Source organism: Xiphophorus hellerii, chromosome 4 (genome assembly GCF_003331165.1).
Source record: "Xiphophorus hellerii strain 12219 chromosome 4, Xiphophorus_hellerii-4.1, whole genome shotgun sequence".
NCBI classification, from domain to species: Eukaryota; Metazoa; Chordata; class Actinopteri; order Cyprinodontiformes; family Poeciliidae; genus Xiphophorus; species Xiphophorus hellerii.
The window spans coordinates 15,862,222-15,874,637 of NC_045675.1; the positions used below are offsets into that span (position 1 = coordinate 15,862,222).

General features: G+C 35.7%; 1 protein-coding gene across 2 annotated transcripts; it reads right to left on the bottom strand.

The window, feature by feature from the left end:
* Positions 1-100: 100 nt before the first annotated feature.
* On the bottom strand, positions 101-12,378 carry vrk3 (VRK serine/threonine kinase 3). Of its 2 annotated transcripts, none has more exons than XM_032560131.1 (16): positions 12,300-12,378; positions 10,546-10,730; positions 10,328-10,462; positions 10,066-10,188; positions 8,813-8,941; positions 7,590-7,742; positions 6,016-6,059; positions 5,779-5,845; positions 5,472-5,556; positions 5,290-5,392; positions 5,107-5,199; positions 3,968-4,100; positions 2,694-2,811; positions 2,553-2,611; positions 1,534-1,674; positions 101-509 (listed from the first exon to the last, which is right to left on the bottom strand). In XM_032560131.1, the coding sequence occupies exons 2-16, from the start codon at positions 10,727-10,729 to the stop codon at positions 496-498; spliced, it is 1,581 nt and encodes a 526-aa protein (XP_032416022.1). In that variant the 5' UTR covers position 10,730; positions 12,300-12,378; the 3' UTR covers positions 101-495. The 2 variants fall into 2 exon arrangements, with proteins under 2 accessions (XP_032416022.1, XP_032416021.1); XM_032560130.1 differs by having other exon boundaries at positions 10,066-10,191; positions 10,546-10,729; positions 12,299-12,319.
* Between the last annotated feature and the right edge of the window lie 38 nt (positions 12,379-12,416).

The window sequence follows — 12,416 nt, forward strand, 5'->3', positions numbered from 1 at the left end:
AGAAGTGACAAAGTCAAAACGAACATACCTGTAAGAGGGAAACATTTTAAATACAAGAATTTTAAGTATCCATCAAATATGCAACATAGTGAACAACAAATATTTTAAACAAGAAATTCTGTTTATTTGGTTTAAAACTGTTTATTTTAACTTACTGTTGTAGTTAAATCTTCAACAGGAACGATGATGTAAAGAAAACAGTAAACCTTATCCTTTATTCACATTCAGAAAGATTCAGAAGTAAAAAAAAAAACAAAACTCACAAGTGAAGCAAAAGTTTCTCAACCTGATGAAGTTTCATTAGAGCGGCGTCACATTAAACCAGCAGTGTCAACATCCTCCTGAATTTAAAACCAGTTCAGCTAATGTTAGAAACCTCAGTGATGGTTATTGCTTGAAATGCTGACCAAAAACTTTGAACTGTTCAGGATTCAGTGCCTCGACAACGATCACAGATAAAAATTCAGCTATTAAAACCAAGAATGAGTTTTCCTCCTACAGTCTGGATTCTGTGAAAAGAAGGAGATAAAAAAAAAAAATGATTCAATGCATTTACTTTTATAAAACTGCTTTGAATATGTCATTAATGAAATCACAAATCTGACAGGTCATTTACTTAAATTTTTAGAGTTTTGAATAATCAATTTGTTTATTGTAAAAACATTTAAAGCAGACCAGGCGGTATCTGACAGATTAAAATAAAATAAAATCATCAAATCCCCAGAAATTACCTCCTATAACGCAGTAATTAAATAAACAGCACAATAAAGAAATTGTTGATAATTTTAACCTGAAAGTGAGAAGTCTAATTTATATTCATATAATAAGCATTTGACTATTTTCTTTGCTGGTTTGACTCCTTCATAGAACAACTTGATTTTTACTGATATTTAATTACCAAGTGGTAGATTCTACACTGCAAAAACACAAAATCTAACTAAGTACTTTGGTCTAGTTTCTAGTGAAAATATCTTACAAATGACTTCTCTGCGAATTACAGTATACTGTCTTTAGTCAATAATTTCTTAAAAACATTAATTCCATGGGCAGACTATTTCCCTTGTACCATTTGAAAAAAGTGAAATAATCTGCTTGTGGAACTAGTTATTTTTTTATTGAGTTAAAACAATCTCCTGCATCTTTCTGAAAAGATAGTTGTAATTAGTTGTTTCAGAGTAAAGAGGGCTGAAAACTACAAAGACATATTAAGGCCAGGCTAAGAAAGAAAAATGTAATAACGAGAATAAAGCTGTAATAAACACATCAGCCTGAGATTATCATCAGTAGCAGAACACAGACTGTTACTGACGATAATCTCATGCTGATGTGTTGACAGAATACAATATTTATAAAAGAAAAGGTGAAAAATCAAGCACCATCTCGTATCCTTCCACTTTACAATCATGCACTACTTAATGTTGGTCTACCAGATTTAAAAAGCTCCTTGTTGTGGGTGTTAATCTAAATAACTGCAGAGAGATTCCTGACATCATGGTGGTGTTTTCAGTCCGGGCTGCAGGTGGAGTTACTTACCTAGGGGTAAATTGAGAGGCTGCTCCACCGACCCGCCCAGCTGCTGCAGGGCAGCACTGAGTCCAGTCTTCAGCATGGAGTAGTTTGGTTCCTCTGTGTACTGCAGAGACATCACTGCTGTCAGGAAGCCCTGAAATGCACCTACACAAAAAAACAAACAGGTATAAACAAACAGCAGGCCGTCCCATATGGTCAAGGAAAAAACAAGTGTGATATGTGCAACAGCATTTTAAGGCCATTATAGATAGAAAGAGTCAATTTCCACCAAAAAAATTACATTTTTAATCTCAGAAATTTTCTAGAAAAATGTATGAGTATGAAAATTTGCTAGAAAAAAACAAAAAATTTTAAGTTAATCTCTGAAATTTTGGGGGAGAAAAACATTAACATTTCTTAGTTTCAAAAGTTGAAAATTTCCAACTTTTAAACTCAGAAAATTCTAAAATTTTTCTGGAAAATGTACAATTTATTTTCCAATAAATTTGCAATTTTTTAAACAGAAATCTACTTTTTTTTCTAGACATAAAAAAAACTAAATTATTTTGAGTTTTTCTTGGAAATGTACACCCTTTTTTCTATTTACAATGGCCTTTACGCGTTGTTGTAGATATGGACTAAAATCACTATCATGTATTGATCACTTCACCTCGATAACGATAAATTGATAACAAGGATGAGCTGCAGATTTTTCACCATTCAAAAAAAACGACGGAAAATATTACGTTAACGCGACCAAAATGTTGCCAAACGATTGATAACGCATTTTTCATTTCTCCTCAAACGTAGAAGCAGCTAGCGAAACTTCAACGTTTGAAATGTCCTCCATTTTATTCTCTTCTTGTCACTGATTGGACGGGGTGGGATCACGTGACTATAGACTGTACACGTAGCGTCTTAAAGGGACATGACAAAACGATTACTTTTCTTTCCATGTTTTTTTAACCATCGAAATTATCGACATGGGCAAAATGGCGTCGGTCATTGTCAAAAATGTGGGTGTCGGTTAATTTTCGGCTTACCTGAAACTTCCCTCTTCCCAAAGCAGTCTCTCAGCAGGGCCCTCACGTCTTTCATATACCTGGAAGAAAATATGTCAAAAGTTTTTAATATTTCTTGTTATCAACTAAAGGTAGGATGAAAGTTTTATTTTCTTTCTTTACCTCTGTTTCTCAGCAGTCACCAGCTTCGGATGGTGGAGTTCAGCCCACGGCAGCGTTCCCGTGTGCCACAGCAACATGCAGTAACCCAGTGACTGCAGGTCACTGCGACGAGACGGGGCTGAAACACAGCAATGTTCATATTTTACCTCCATTCATGGAAGAAACAAAACACAACGTTGCTCATCTGCAGCAACCAGCCTGTTCATTGATCGTTGCATTAAAGAGTCTGCACAACATCACAATTATATTAGCAAGAGGAAAATCACATCTATGATTATGTTTGCCAAATGACCAGATGGAGAGTGGGTGCAGAGCTGGAGGAAGGAAAATAAATCTGGCAAAGTTGCATTAATACTCCAGTAGTTTAAAAAACAACAACTTTCAAACAGGATTTAACTAAACAAAGCAGCTTCTGATTGCATTTTAATTTAAAATGTTTCAGGTAAAAACATTTTTTAACTCCAAAAGCATTACCAACTATGAGAAAAAGATTTAAGATCACCTCTATGGAGACTTATTAGCTTGCACTACACTTCTTCAACCTATCGCTATTATAAATAAGCTTTTCAAGTGGTTTCAGTTATGGCACTTCTGACATGTTATGAGGAAGAAGTTTGTGGATATTTATTTATATTTTGTTTTTATGATAATTGTGAAAGTGTGTAGTACCATTTAGCAATACAAAAATACTTTGAAATCTCTCTAATGGTTGACAGCATGTGGTCCTTTGTGACATCTTGGACATGCTGGTAATGAACCACTTAGACCTGAGCAGGGCATAAAGGAACGAAGGAAATAAGACCAAAATGAAACAAGAAGGGAAGGAAATAAAGGAGGAAAGTCACAAGAAATAAAGGAAGAAGGATGCAAAGAAGTAGGACAGAAGTAGAAAGGAAAGATAGACTTGAGGGGGGATAAGGAAGAAATACAGGAAATAAAGAAAGGTTAACACAAAGAAATAATCCAGTTAAAAAGGAAAGGAATACACAAGGAAGGAAGGATTAAAGAAGGAATAATTAAAGGAAACAAGCAAACAGAGATGGCTCGAAAGAAAATAAATAACGAAGGAAAATTGGCAGGAAATGAGCGAAGACACGAGGAAAGAAGAAACAAAGAGAGAAAGAAAGAAAAAGAGAGGAGGAAAAAATTAGAAATTAGACGTGGGGGGAAAAAGGACACAATCACAGGACACAAGGGAGAAGAGAAGACCCAACTTCAGGTAATGTGGAAAAAAGTCAGACAGTACCAGTATTTTGTAAAAATAAAACACACACCTGCTCCTTTGTGTGTGTCCAGGCTGATGAACTCCAGGGCGCCCTCATGTGGCATTCTGCTGGACTCGCGGTATTCCACATGCTGGCCTCCTGGACAGTACCTGAAGGCATGGCAGTATCCTCCCAGGTACACCTACCAACACACACACACACGTCCACACACACACATTCCAGTTACTGGACACTGCCAAGGTGTTGCTAGCCACAAAACCTTCCGCTGACATAAAATAAAAAACAAAACTAGCCAAAATTTAACATTTTGTAATAAACATAAGACAAAAAAAAAACAAAACTTGCTGTTTGGAGAAAAATATATATAACGTCTCAGGTTGACTTCACAACAAACACACTCAGGTTCACTTTATTTATTCCAGCAAAACAGTAAATCAAGTTTAGTCCAGCAGCTAAAAAGAGGGGCAAGCTGTCAGTTACTGGTTGCCATGGTCACCACCAACCGTCACTGTTCACTCATTGTCTGAAAAAAAAAACGTTTTGGACTAAAAATTAATTTGAATAATAAATAAAACAATTTTGACAAACTTCACATCTATAATATTGTAAAATGGTTACATATATTTATATTACTGTTATATAAATAGATATACACATATATTTTATTGTATTCTATTTTTTAACATGCTATGTATTTAACATATGTATGTATGTATATGTATTTATAATTTTGTATGCTATACTTAGTGTTTTGTTTGTTCCTGCAAAGTGGCCGAGTGCTTAGAAAAGCGCTAGACAAATAAAATGCATGATTATAACTTTTATTTATTATTATAACTATGACTATTATGATTATTATTATTATACATAAACTTCAACACAGACCTGATTCACAATTTACAAACACAAAACAGAAATCAGAAAAATGCCACAAAAAATAGCTGAATCTCTGAGCCTTTTAATTTTATTAGTGTGAATGCTTTAGGAATTCAGGCTCCTGAGTGCCTCCACTTTTTTGTGTATACCTTTTGCCACAAAACTACTTTCGTATTCAGTAAATATTGCATTTTTGCAGGAAATGCCAATTTTTCTAGTTTCTTCTGGTTTTTTTGAAAATTTTATTTGTTTGGTTTTGTTACTCAGAGGTACCACAGAGTCAAGTTTCCCACCGAGACGCTTTGTTTCACCTGTGATTTCTGCCCAGGTTTGACGTAGATGTTCTCTGCGTTGACGTCAGCATGAACGTACTCTTTTGAGTGGATGAACTCCAGCACGTCAAGCTGAAAGGAGCCGACATGTCACATTTTACAAAAAAAAATGTTTTCCTGAGAGCATAAAAGGCCGTTTCTACCCAACAGGATGACACTCACTATCCTACAGGCAAGCTGGAGAACGGCCTTCTCAGAGAGAAGCTCGTTTTCTTCCTCTAAGACGGATTGGAGGGAGCAGCCCATGTCGGGGAAAATCAGAAACCTACAATTTAAAAGGAGAAATATGTGATTCAGTGTAAAATGCCATGACAAAAGGGGGAAAATGGAGACTGAATTCACACCTGTATAGGTCTGCATGAAGACCAAAACCAACACAGGGGGGGATCCCCAGAAAATCCAGTTTGTTCTGCTTGATCCACTTCTCCACTACAGACAAAACAAGTCTTAAAACAAAGATCATCAGGCAACATGTCATCTCTAGCACTCTTGTTTACGACCTGATCGCACATGAACATGAAAGTTAATGACAGATTTGTTTAAGGTTTACAAATCACACTGAAGCATGAGTCTGCTGTAAAACAATCCAAACAGGCAGAAACCTTAGTGGCGACACAGTAAATCTGTTATCAACCCATAATAAACTCCTACCTGATGCAGATTTAGCAGCTCTTTGCAGGAAGTTCTGCTCATTGAAGATTCTCCCGTCTTTAGCTCCCTAAAATTTAGAAAATTAGTTTGATTACATTGATTGTGCACTGTAAAATTAACATTACTAAGAGTAACCAAAAATGATTGAGAATTAAGCATCGTTAGATGTGCAATTGAAATCACGGTGTGTTAAAAAATTTATGAATTTATGAATAGAGGACTCAGAAAACCACGGACCAGTTTGAGGATGTGATCGGCTTCTTCTGAATTGGGTTGACCCGCTGAAAAGTACAAAGAAATATTACTGAATGTCGCTGATGTCAAGCTCCTGGTGTTTGTTTTCCTGCGGTCAGTGTCCATACAGAATCAACTGCAGATTAAGAAGCTAAACAATATGCTTGTGTTGAAGAACTTCAATAATGACATTTAACAGAACAATTAAACCCTTTAAGCACTAACAGTGTGTCATAGTTGTAACCAGACAACTATAAATTATTCAGTTCTAAACTGGCTACAAAGCTATTTACTTTGCTATAAAGGCTGCACATATAAACAGGGAATTAAAATAATCAGCTTAAATATGTGACAAACTCTAATAAAAGTACTTTATCTGGAAATTCTTTCCTTTTGTTAATTAAATATTGTCTTAAATGTCCAACTGTCAGTCTTTACGGACATAGAGACATTTAATGGCGACATCCAGATCATTAGTCTGGATCAGACTAAAAAGATTAATTAAATTAATTAGAAGCTGTAACTAATTAATCATAATTAACTGCATTTTTTATGAAATACCAGTACATGCTAGAGAATAAAATTATATTTGAATACAGTTTTTCAATGCCAACAAGTTTTGACTAAAGTCTGAAACAATAAGTGATTTACCAACGTCTCCATGGCAACGAATGGATACAATGATCCACATGATGGAGCTACATTCCAACAGGTTGTTTAGGAGTTACAACACGTGACGATGTGTAGCTGACAGCCAGCGAACAGCTAACGGTCTCCACACGAGGTTTACTTTTATTCATTGAAGATCTTTTATAAATGGATTCTTGTAAAAAAAAGACTAAAGTTTTCAAAGATAGAAAGCGCACGTGAGTACATTATTCATGAGGCGTTTGCTGTCTCCTAACTGCTGAAATTCTTGTTGACATGGTTACCGGAGAACTATACGTCACAGATAGTTTGCTGTTAAGAGCGCTCACTCTGTCATATTTCTGCAAATACAACTTGACGAAGATCGTCTGTAACACAAATCTCACGCGCTGATCAATTTTCAAACCAAAACATTTTTTAGCCATTCTTAGTTAAACAATTTGCGAACTATGAACTTAACTACCAACTTATTAATGTAAGGTATTTCCACTAATCTACAGTATTTGACCGAATGGCACCTTACATAAACGTTAAACAACAAAAGTTTGTTTAACTGGATGACATCATAAACTCTTTGAAATAATTTTACATAAAAATAAAACACCAGAGGAAAAAATGTTTCAGTGGACAGATTGCCATCTCAGTCCGCAGACCCAAATCCTGCAGGAATAGCTGCACAATGTGCTGAAGAAAACATTAATTCTGTCAAACATAAACATTTCTTAATGCACTAAATACATAGATGTACTCAAAGTAAAAGCTGGATTGTTTTTTCAGATTTGAGAATTTGAAATTATTCAACTGCAATAGAAGATTAATTTACTCTAAGGCTTCGTATAAACCTTTACAAAGGAAGGCAACAAATGCGACTGCAAAAAAAAGACACTATTCAACTACTGATACCTTTTTTTAACATCACATTACTTTACCTTCGTACAGGAGTTCTGTCATGTTCTGATCAATCAGCTTGATCAGTTTCCACGTCTTCCCCGACTGATCTGTCAGCTGCTCCCCTTCCGGCAGCGGCTCCGGCGAGGACGCGTGCTTCGCCTTCTTCGATTTGCTCCACCCTCCTGTTACTGCTGTTTATAGATAAACATAAAACACAGTAATTATAAAGTTTGGAACATCTAAGTAACTGAGTATGTTGCATTTTACACCAAACTGTTCATCGATTTAGAAAATAGCAAATAAAACAAACAAAATCAGACATATAAAAAAAATCTAATGCACACCGAGGAGAAAGATTAGAAACTGATCTCTCCACTAAAGTCTTCACTTATTTATTTTCATCAATAACAGTAATGCCATAGAAAAATCAAAACAGTTAAACCAGATGATATGTAAACAGATTTTGAATAAATAAATATCTTTTTAAAAAGCTAAAAATACAAGAAATAAAAACAAAAGCATTTTTAAAACTGCAATATTTACATGTGACATACTTACTTTCTGTATTTTCTTTTATTAAAGTGTCCTACCTTATCCTTTTTTGTTTATTCACATCTTTACTGCAACCATTCCTTACCATGTTGCCATGTCAGAACCAATTGTTAAGTAGATAAAACAATGTTTATCCTTAAAAGAGCAACAGACAATTTCTAACTGCGTCTCCAACAACTCAAATTCTTACCAGTTGTTTTTGACTTAGATTCTGGTGCAAATATCTCAGTACAATTGAAATAAGGCAAAACTAACTTACAAGTAACTTTTCAGCAAGAAAGACTGATTTAAATTAAATACTAATACTGATTTAAAAAGTACTAGCTCCCCTGGCAGACATTTTTCTAATATTATAAATAATAATTGTTATTAATAACTGAAATAATTTGTGGAACTAGAACTTTTTGAAAATCTATATTGAGGGATTATTGACTTCAAACAAGCTCCCACATCTTGGTGAAAAGTTGCCTCTAAGTTAATTTTGTCTTATTTCAAACGTACTAAGATATTTTCATTAGATATTAGACCAAAAATCCTTGGTAAGATTTTGTGTTTTTGCAGTCTCCAGCTCTCAGTTTAGCAACTTTTTTTTTTTCAAAGAAGTCTGATATCTTCTGTGGACAGCTAACAAAACAAATATGATACAGGAGAAAATACTACACTGTTTGATTTAATGAGGATAGCATAGAAGTGAATAAATGCAGCTTACTCTTCGATAGAAACTTGAAGGAAACAGAGCGCTCCATCTTTGATTCCTCTGTGGCCGTTTCATCAGAAGCGATCTTTCCTGCTGCTGCTTCATTTTTAACGGGGCTGGAAAGTTTCCCTTTTCCCCTGACTGGAAAAATTAAGAAAATTTGAACTGTTATGGATTCTATCTTTTCCTCTATCTCTTTTAGCCTCTTTCATCTGCTTAACAAGCCGCAGCTTACATAGCCATGCTTATGTGTGACTGCTGTCAGTCACGTGTAAACAGACTGAAACTGATTAGACTGCCCTGTAGGGAGGGTACAGATTGCAGAGAAGAATAAAAAGCTAAACTCGCGCTTTGCCTCACTTGGTTACATCCATAAGATGCTCACACTGAGCTCAGTGTGACCACAGCGCTGGACGGTGAATGTAACTCTGTGTCTGTTCCATTTGTATGACATGTATGGCTTGTAACATTTGATAATTTTTCAGCATTAAAGCCTGCTTTTATATATAACCAAATCTCATTATTTCTCAAAATAATAACACTGAGGGATTCTGGTCGGGTCCTGAAACTGGTTAATGAACCTGGGAGGTGAACAGAGACAAAAATGGAAGAACTCCAGCCTTTCTATTAACTGTTTGCATCACTGCACAGTGTCTGCAAAAGTATCTGCACTTTTACATTTTTCTTTGTTATTTTATAGCCACAAAGTTCAATGTGGTTTAGAGATTTTATGTGATGGACCAACACACAGGAGAAAATAACTGACCTATTTTTCATAAACATTTACAAGCAGTCTGATGTGTATCTGCATTAATATCCCAGAGTCTACATTTTACTGCAGCAACGGCCTTGTAATTGTGCAAACTTTTTTCACACTTTTCGCGCTTTCTAACGTAACTCTGCTTTCAACTTCTCTACTACTTTGTCCCTTACCCGTCTACTGAGTTCATAGAACTCCATTAAGTGCTGATTCTTCACTAATGGCAGCTGGATTTATAATAATTTTAAATTACACACATGATGTCTCTTTAAAAAACAGCAGATGTCACTGGATTTTAGTTGGCGCTATAAGAGTAAAGAGGTTTTAACGACCAGGCACATCACAATTTTTCTATTTTACATTTTGAAAGTTATCATTTTCCTTTCACTTTAAAATTCTGTGCTTCTGAAATTTGAGGTTGTAATGGGACAAATAATTAACATATTTAACTGTACTCTGTGTATAAATAGCTAAATTAAGCAGATGATTATTTTTTTTAGCTCACCCTGTCGAGGAGATTTCACAGCAGAAGGTGATCCGGCCTCTGAGGTTGGTTTTGCCTCTGGTTTAGCTTTTACTGTGCCGATTTGCTTCTTTGGATCAGATGTTTGACTCCCAACACTCTGAACTGCTAAAACAAACCAAGAATGTTCAGGTTCAGGACCACAAACTCTCATTCTCTCCTCCTCATCCTCTGGGTCAGAAAGTGCAGCTAAAACTATAATTTCTCTTCCATTTCTTACCATTTTTCTAGAATGTTTTTGTACCTTTAGTCTTGTCATTTTTGACTGGAGATGATGAAGGCTCAGTGGATTTGGCAGGAGTTTCCTGCCCCAGGTTTCTGCGAGTCCTTCTCAGAGGACATCGAGGTGAAAGGGGAGATGGAGTTTTACGGCCCGGGGCTGCAGGATGAAAATATTTACAATCCTAAAAACGTACATTTACAGACAACACTGATGGGTTTCGCAAACAACTGTTGGCTCACAGGTCAAAGTTGAAGGAGGGCTTGAGTTAGTTACAGCTGTTTTTGTTTCGTCCTTCAAAGAGACAGCTGAAATCTGGAGTCCAGCTTCATCAGGAGAGCTGGGAAGTTTCTCTCCACACGACGGGCAGAATCTGAAATCAGGCTGTAGCTTCGTCCCGCATTGTGGGCAAAAATGGAAAGGCATCCTGGAAGGGCAAACACAGAGGCAATCAGTAAGGCAACTAAAGATTTATGCAGTTTTTTATACAGACAAAAAATTTTATTGTACAAAATGTGGTTCCTCGCTGAATGAATATCAGACTCAAATCTTTTCATCTACATAAATGTTTTTCTTCTAATTTTTAAAAATTCTAATTACTTCTCAAGATAAAAGTTAGTTTCCCAATGAAAGCTTTAATGTCAAATTTGACAACAGGAATCTCAAACCAGGTTTTAGATTTATGTTTTAGGTACTGGGATATAATTCCAGTACCTATAATATAGGTACTGGGATAAAATTCAATGAATTTTAAAATGAAGAATTTGGTGCTAAAGCAGTGCTGGATTTTCTCTAATCAGTCAAATTATACAGCATTGACAAACACCTGCAAGGAAGCCACACACTTATGTGAACATCAACATAACTCTGGCGCTTCTTTTGGATTAGTTGAGTTTGTGTAACTTGGTCGAGTTCCTGGCACTGCTGCAGCTTTTAAATTTAGTTCACAGGTTTTCAGTGAGGTTGAGCTTGGAGCCATTCCTGACGCTTCCAGCAGTCTTGTTTAGCTACCAAGACTGCTTGTAGCTAAACAGAGCCTCAGCATGCTTCTACCACCGTCATGGTTTACAGTTAATACTGTGTTCTTAGGACAGAAAGCCTCACCTTCACCCATCCAAACATATTTCTTGTTATTTTGGCCAAATATTGTAATATTTTTCTTGTCACAGCATCCAGAAGATCTGTGGCTTTTCCATAATCAATCAGGCAGCTGCAAATCAAAAATATTCTTGAAAGTGTCAATTTTGAATAAGGAGCTTTCTTCTCAGCGTTGGTAACTTGGCTCACAGTGAGCCGGGCCCAGTTGTTCCAGTATCTCCCAGTTTGTGATCCAGGTGAACCGCGATAATTTATGAAAATCCTGATGAATTTGTTTTCATTAAAGAAAACAGTTTGGGTCAAATGAGTGAAACTTTGATACGTTTTAGGTGTTCCAACAAGTGTGGAAGCTGAACACAGCCAAACTGGTTTCCAAATAGATACATTTGATTAACTTTAATAAAACTTGCGTATACAACAACCTGTAAACATTCAGGGGTTGCATCTGTATAACTGAGTCTGTAAGGATGGTTTTAAATGTGGATTAGAGAAAATTGGGTTAAATTTAAACTTATGCACCCAGATTTTTTAAAAATCTTAGAAGTTGTTTGCTATATCACCTTATTAGATAATATCCGTATTACATAATGTGATGATATTTGGCCCTGGTAACAATACTCACCATTTAACTATATGATAAATAAAACAGGTACCATTTTACAGATATATAACAAACCAAAACTCTGTGTTTTTAATTAATTTATCTCAAATTCTATTTTTTTTTACCTTTTAACTTCAGCTAGGTTAACAAACATTCAGAAAGACATAAATAGCAGCAATAAATACGCCTGTAACCTCAACTCACTGCCGAGTTTTACTTCTAACACATTATAACTTCGTACGATTGACTAAAACTCTCATAAATCTTGTATAAGCATTTTAGAAATATTTCAGATACCTTTTAAACACAACTCCACCGCTGTGTTTAGGTTTCGCTTGGAATTCTTCTTCTCGGAATTAAATAGTGCTGCAAGTCAAATGGTGGAGCAGATATGCCGCCCCCTGCCGGGCTGTA

What these genes read in the sequence shown, in the direction of transcription:
- vrk3 (XM_032560130.1), bottom strand. Translation starts at nt 10,729, where the DNA reads ATGCCTTTCCATTTTTGCCCACAATGCGGGACGAAGCTACAGCCTGAT. An exon ending in TGTGAAATCTCCTCGACAGG is followed by an intron (nt 8,942 to 10,065) that starts GTGAGCTAAAAA and finishes TAATTTTTCCAG; the next exon opens with TCAGGGGAAAAGGGAAACTT. An exon ending in GACAGAACTCCTGTACGAAG is followed by an intron (nt 6,060 to 7,589) that starts GTAAAGTAATGT and finishes TGTACTTTTCAG; the next exon opens with CGGGTCAACCCAATTCAGAA.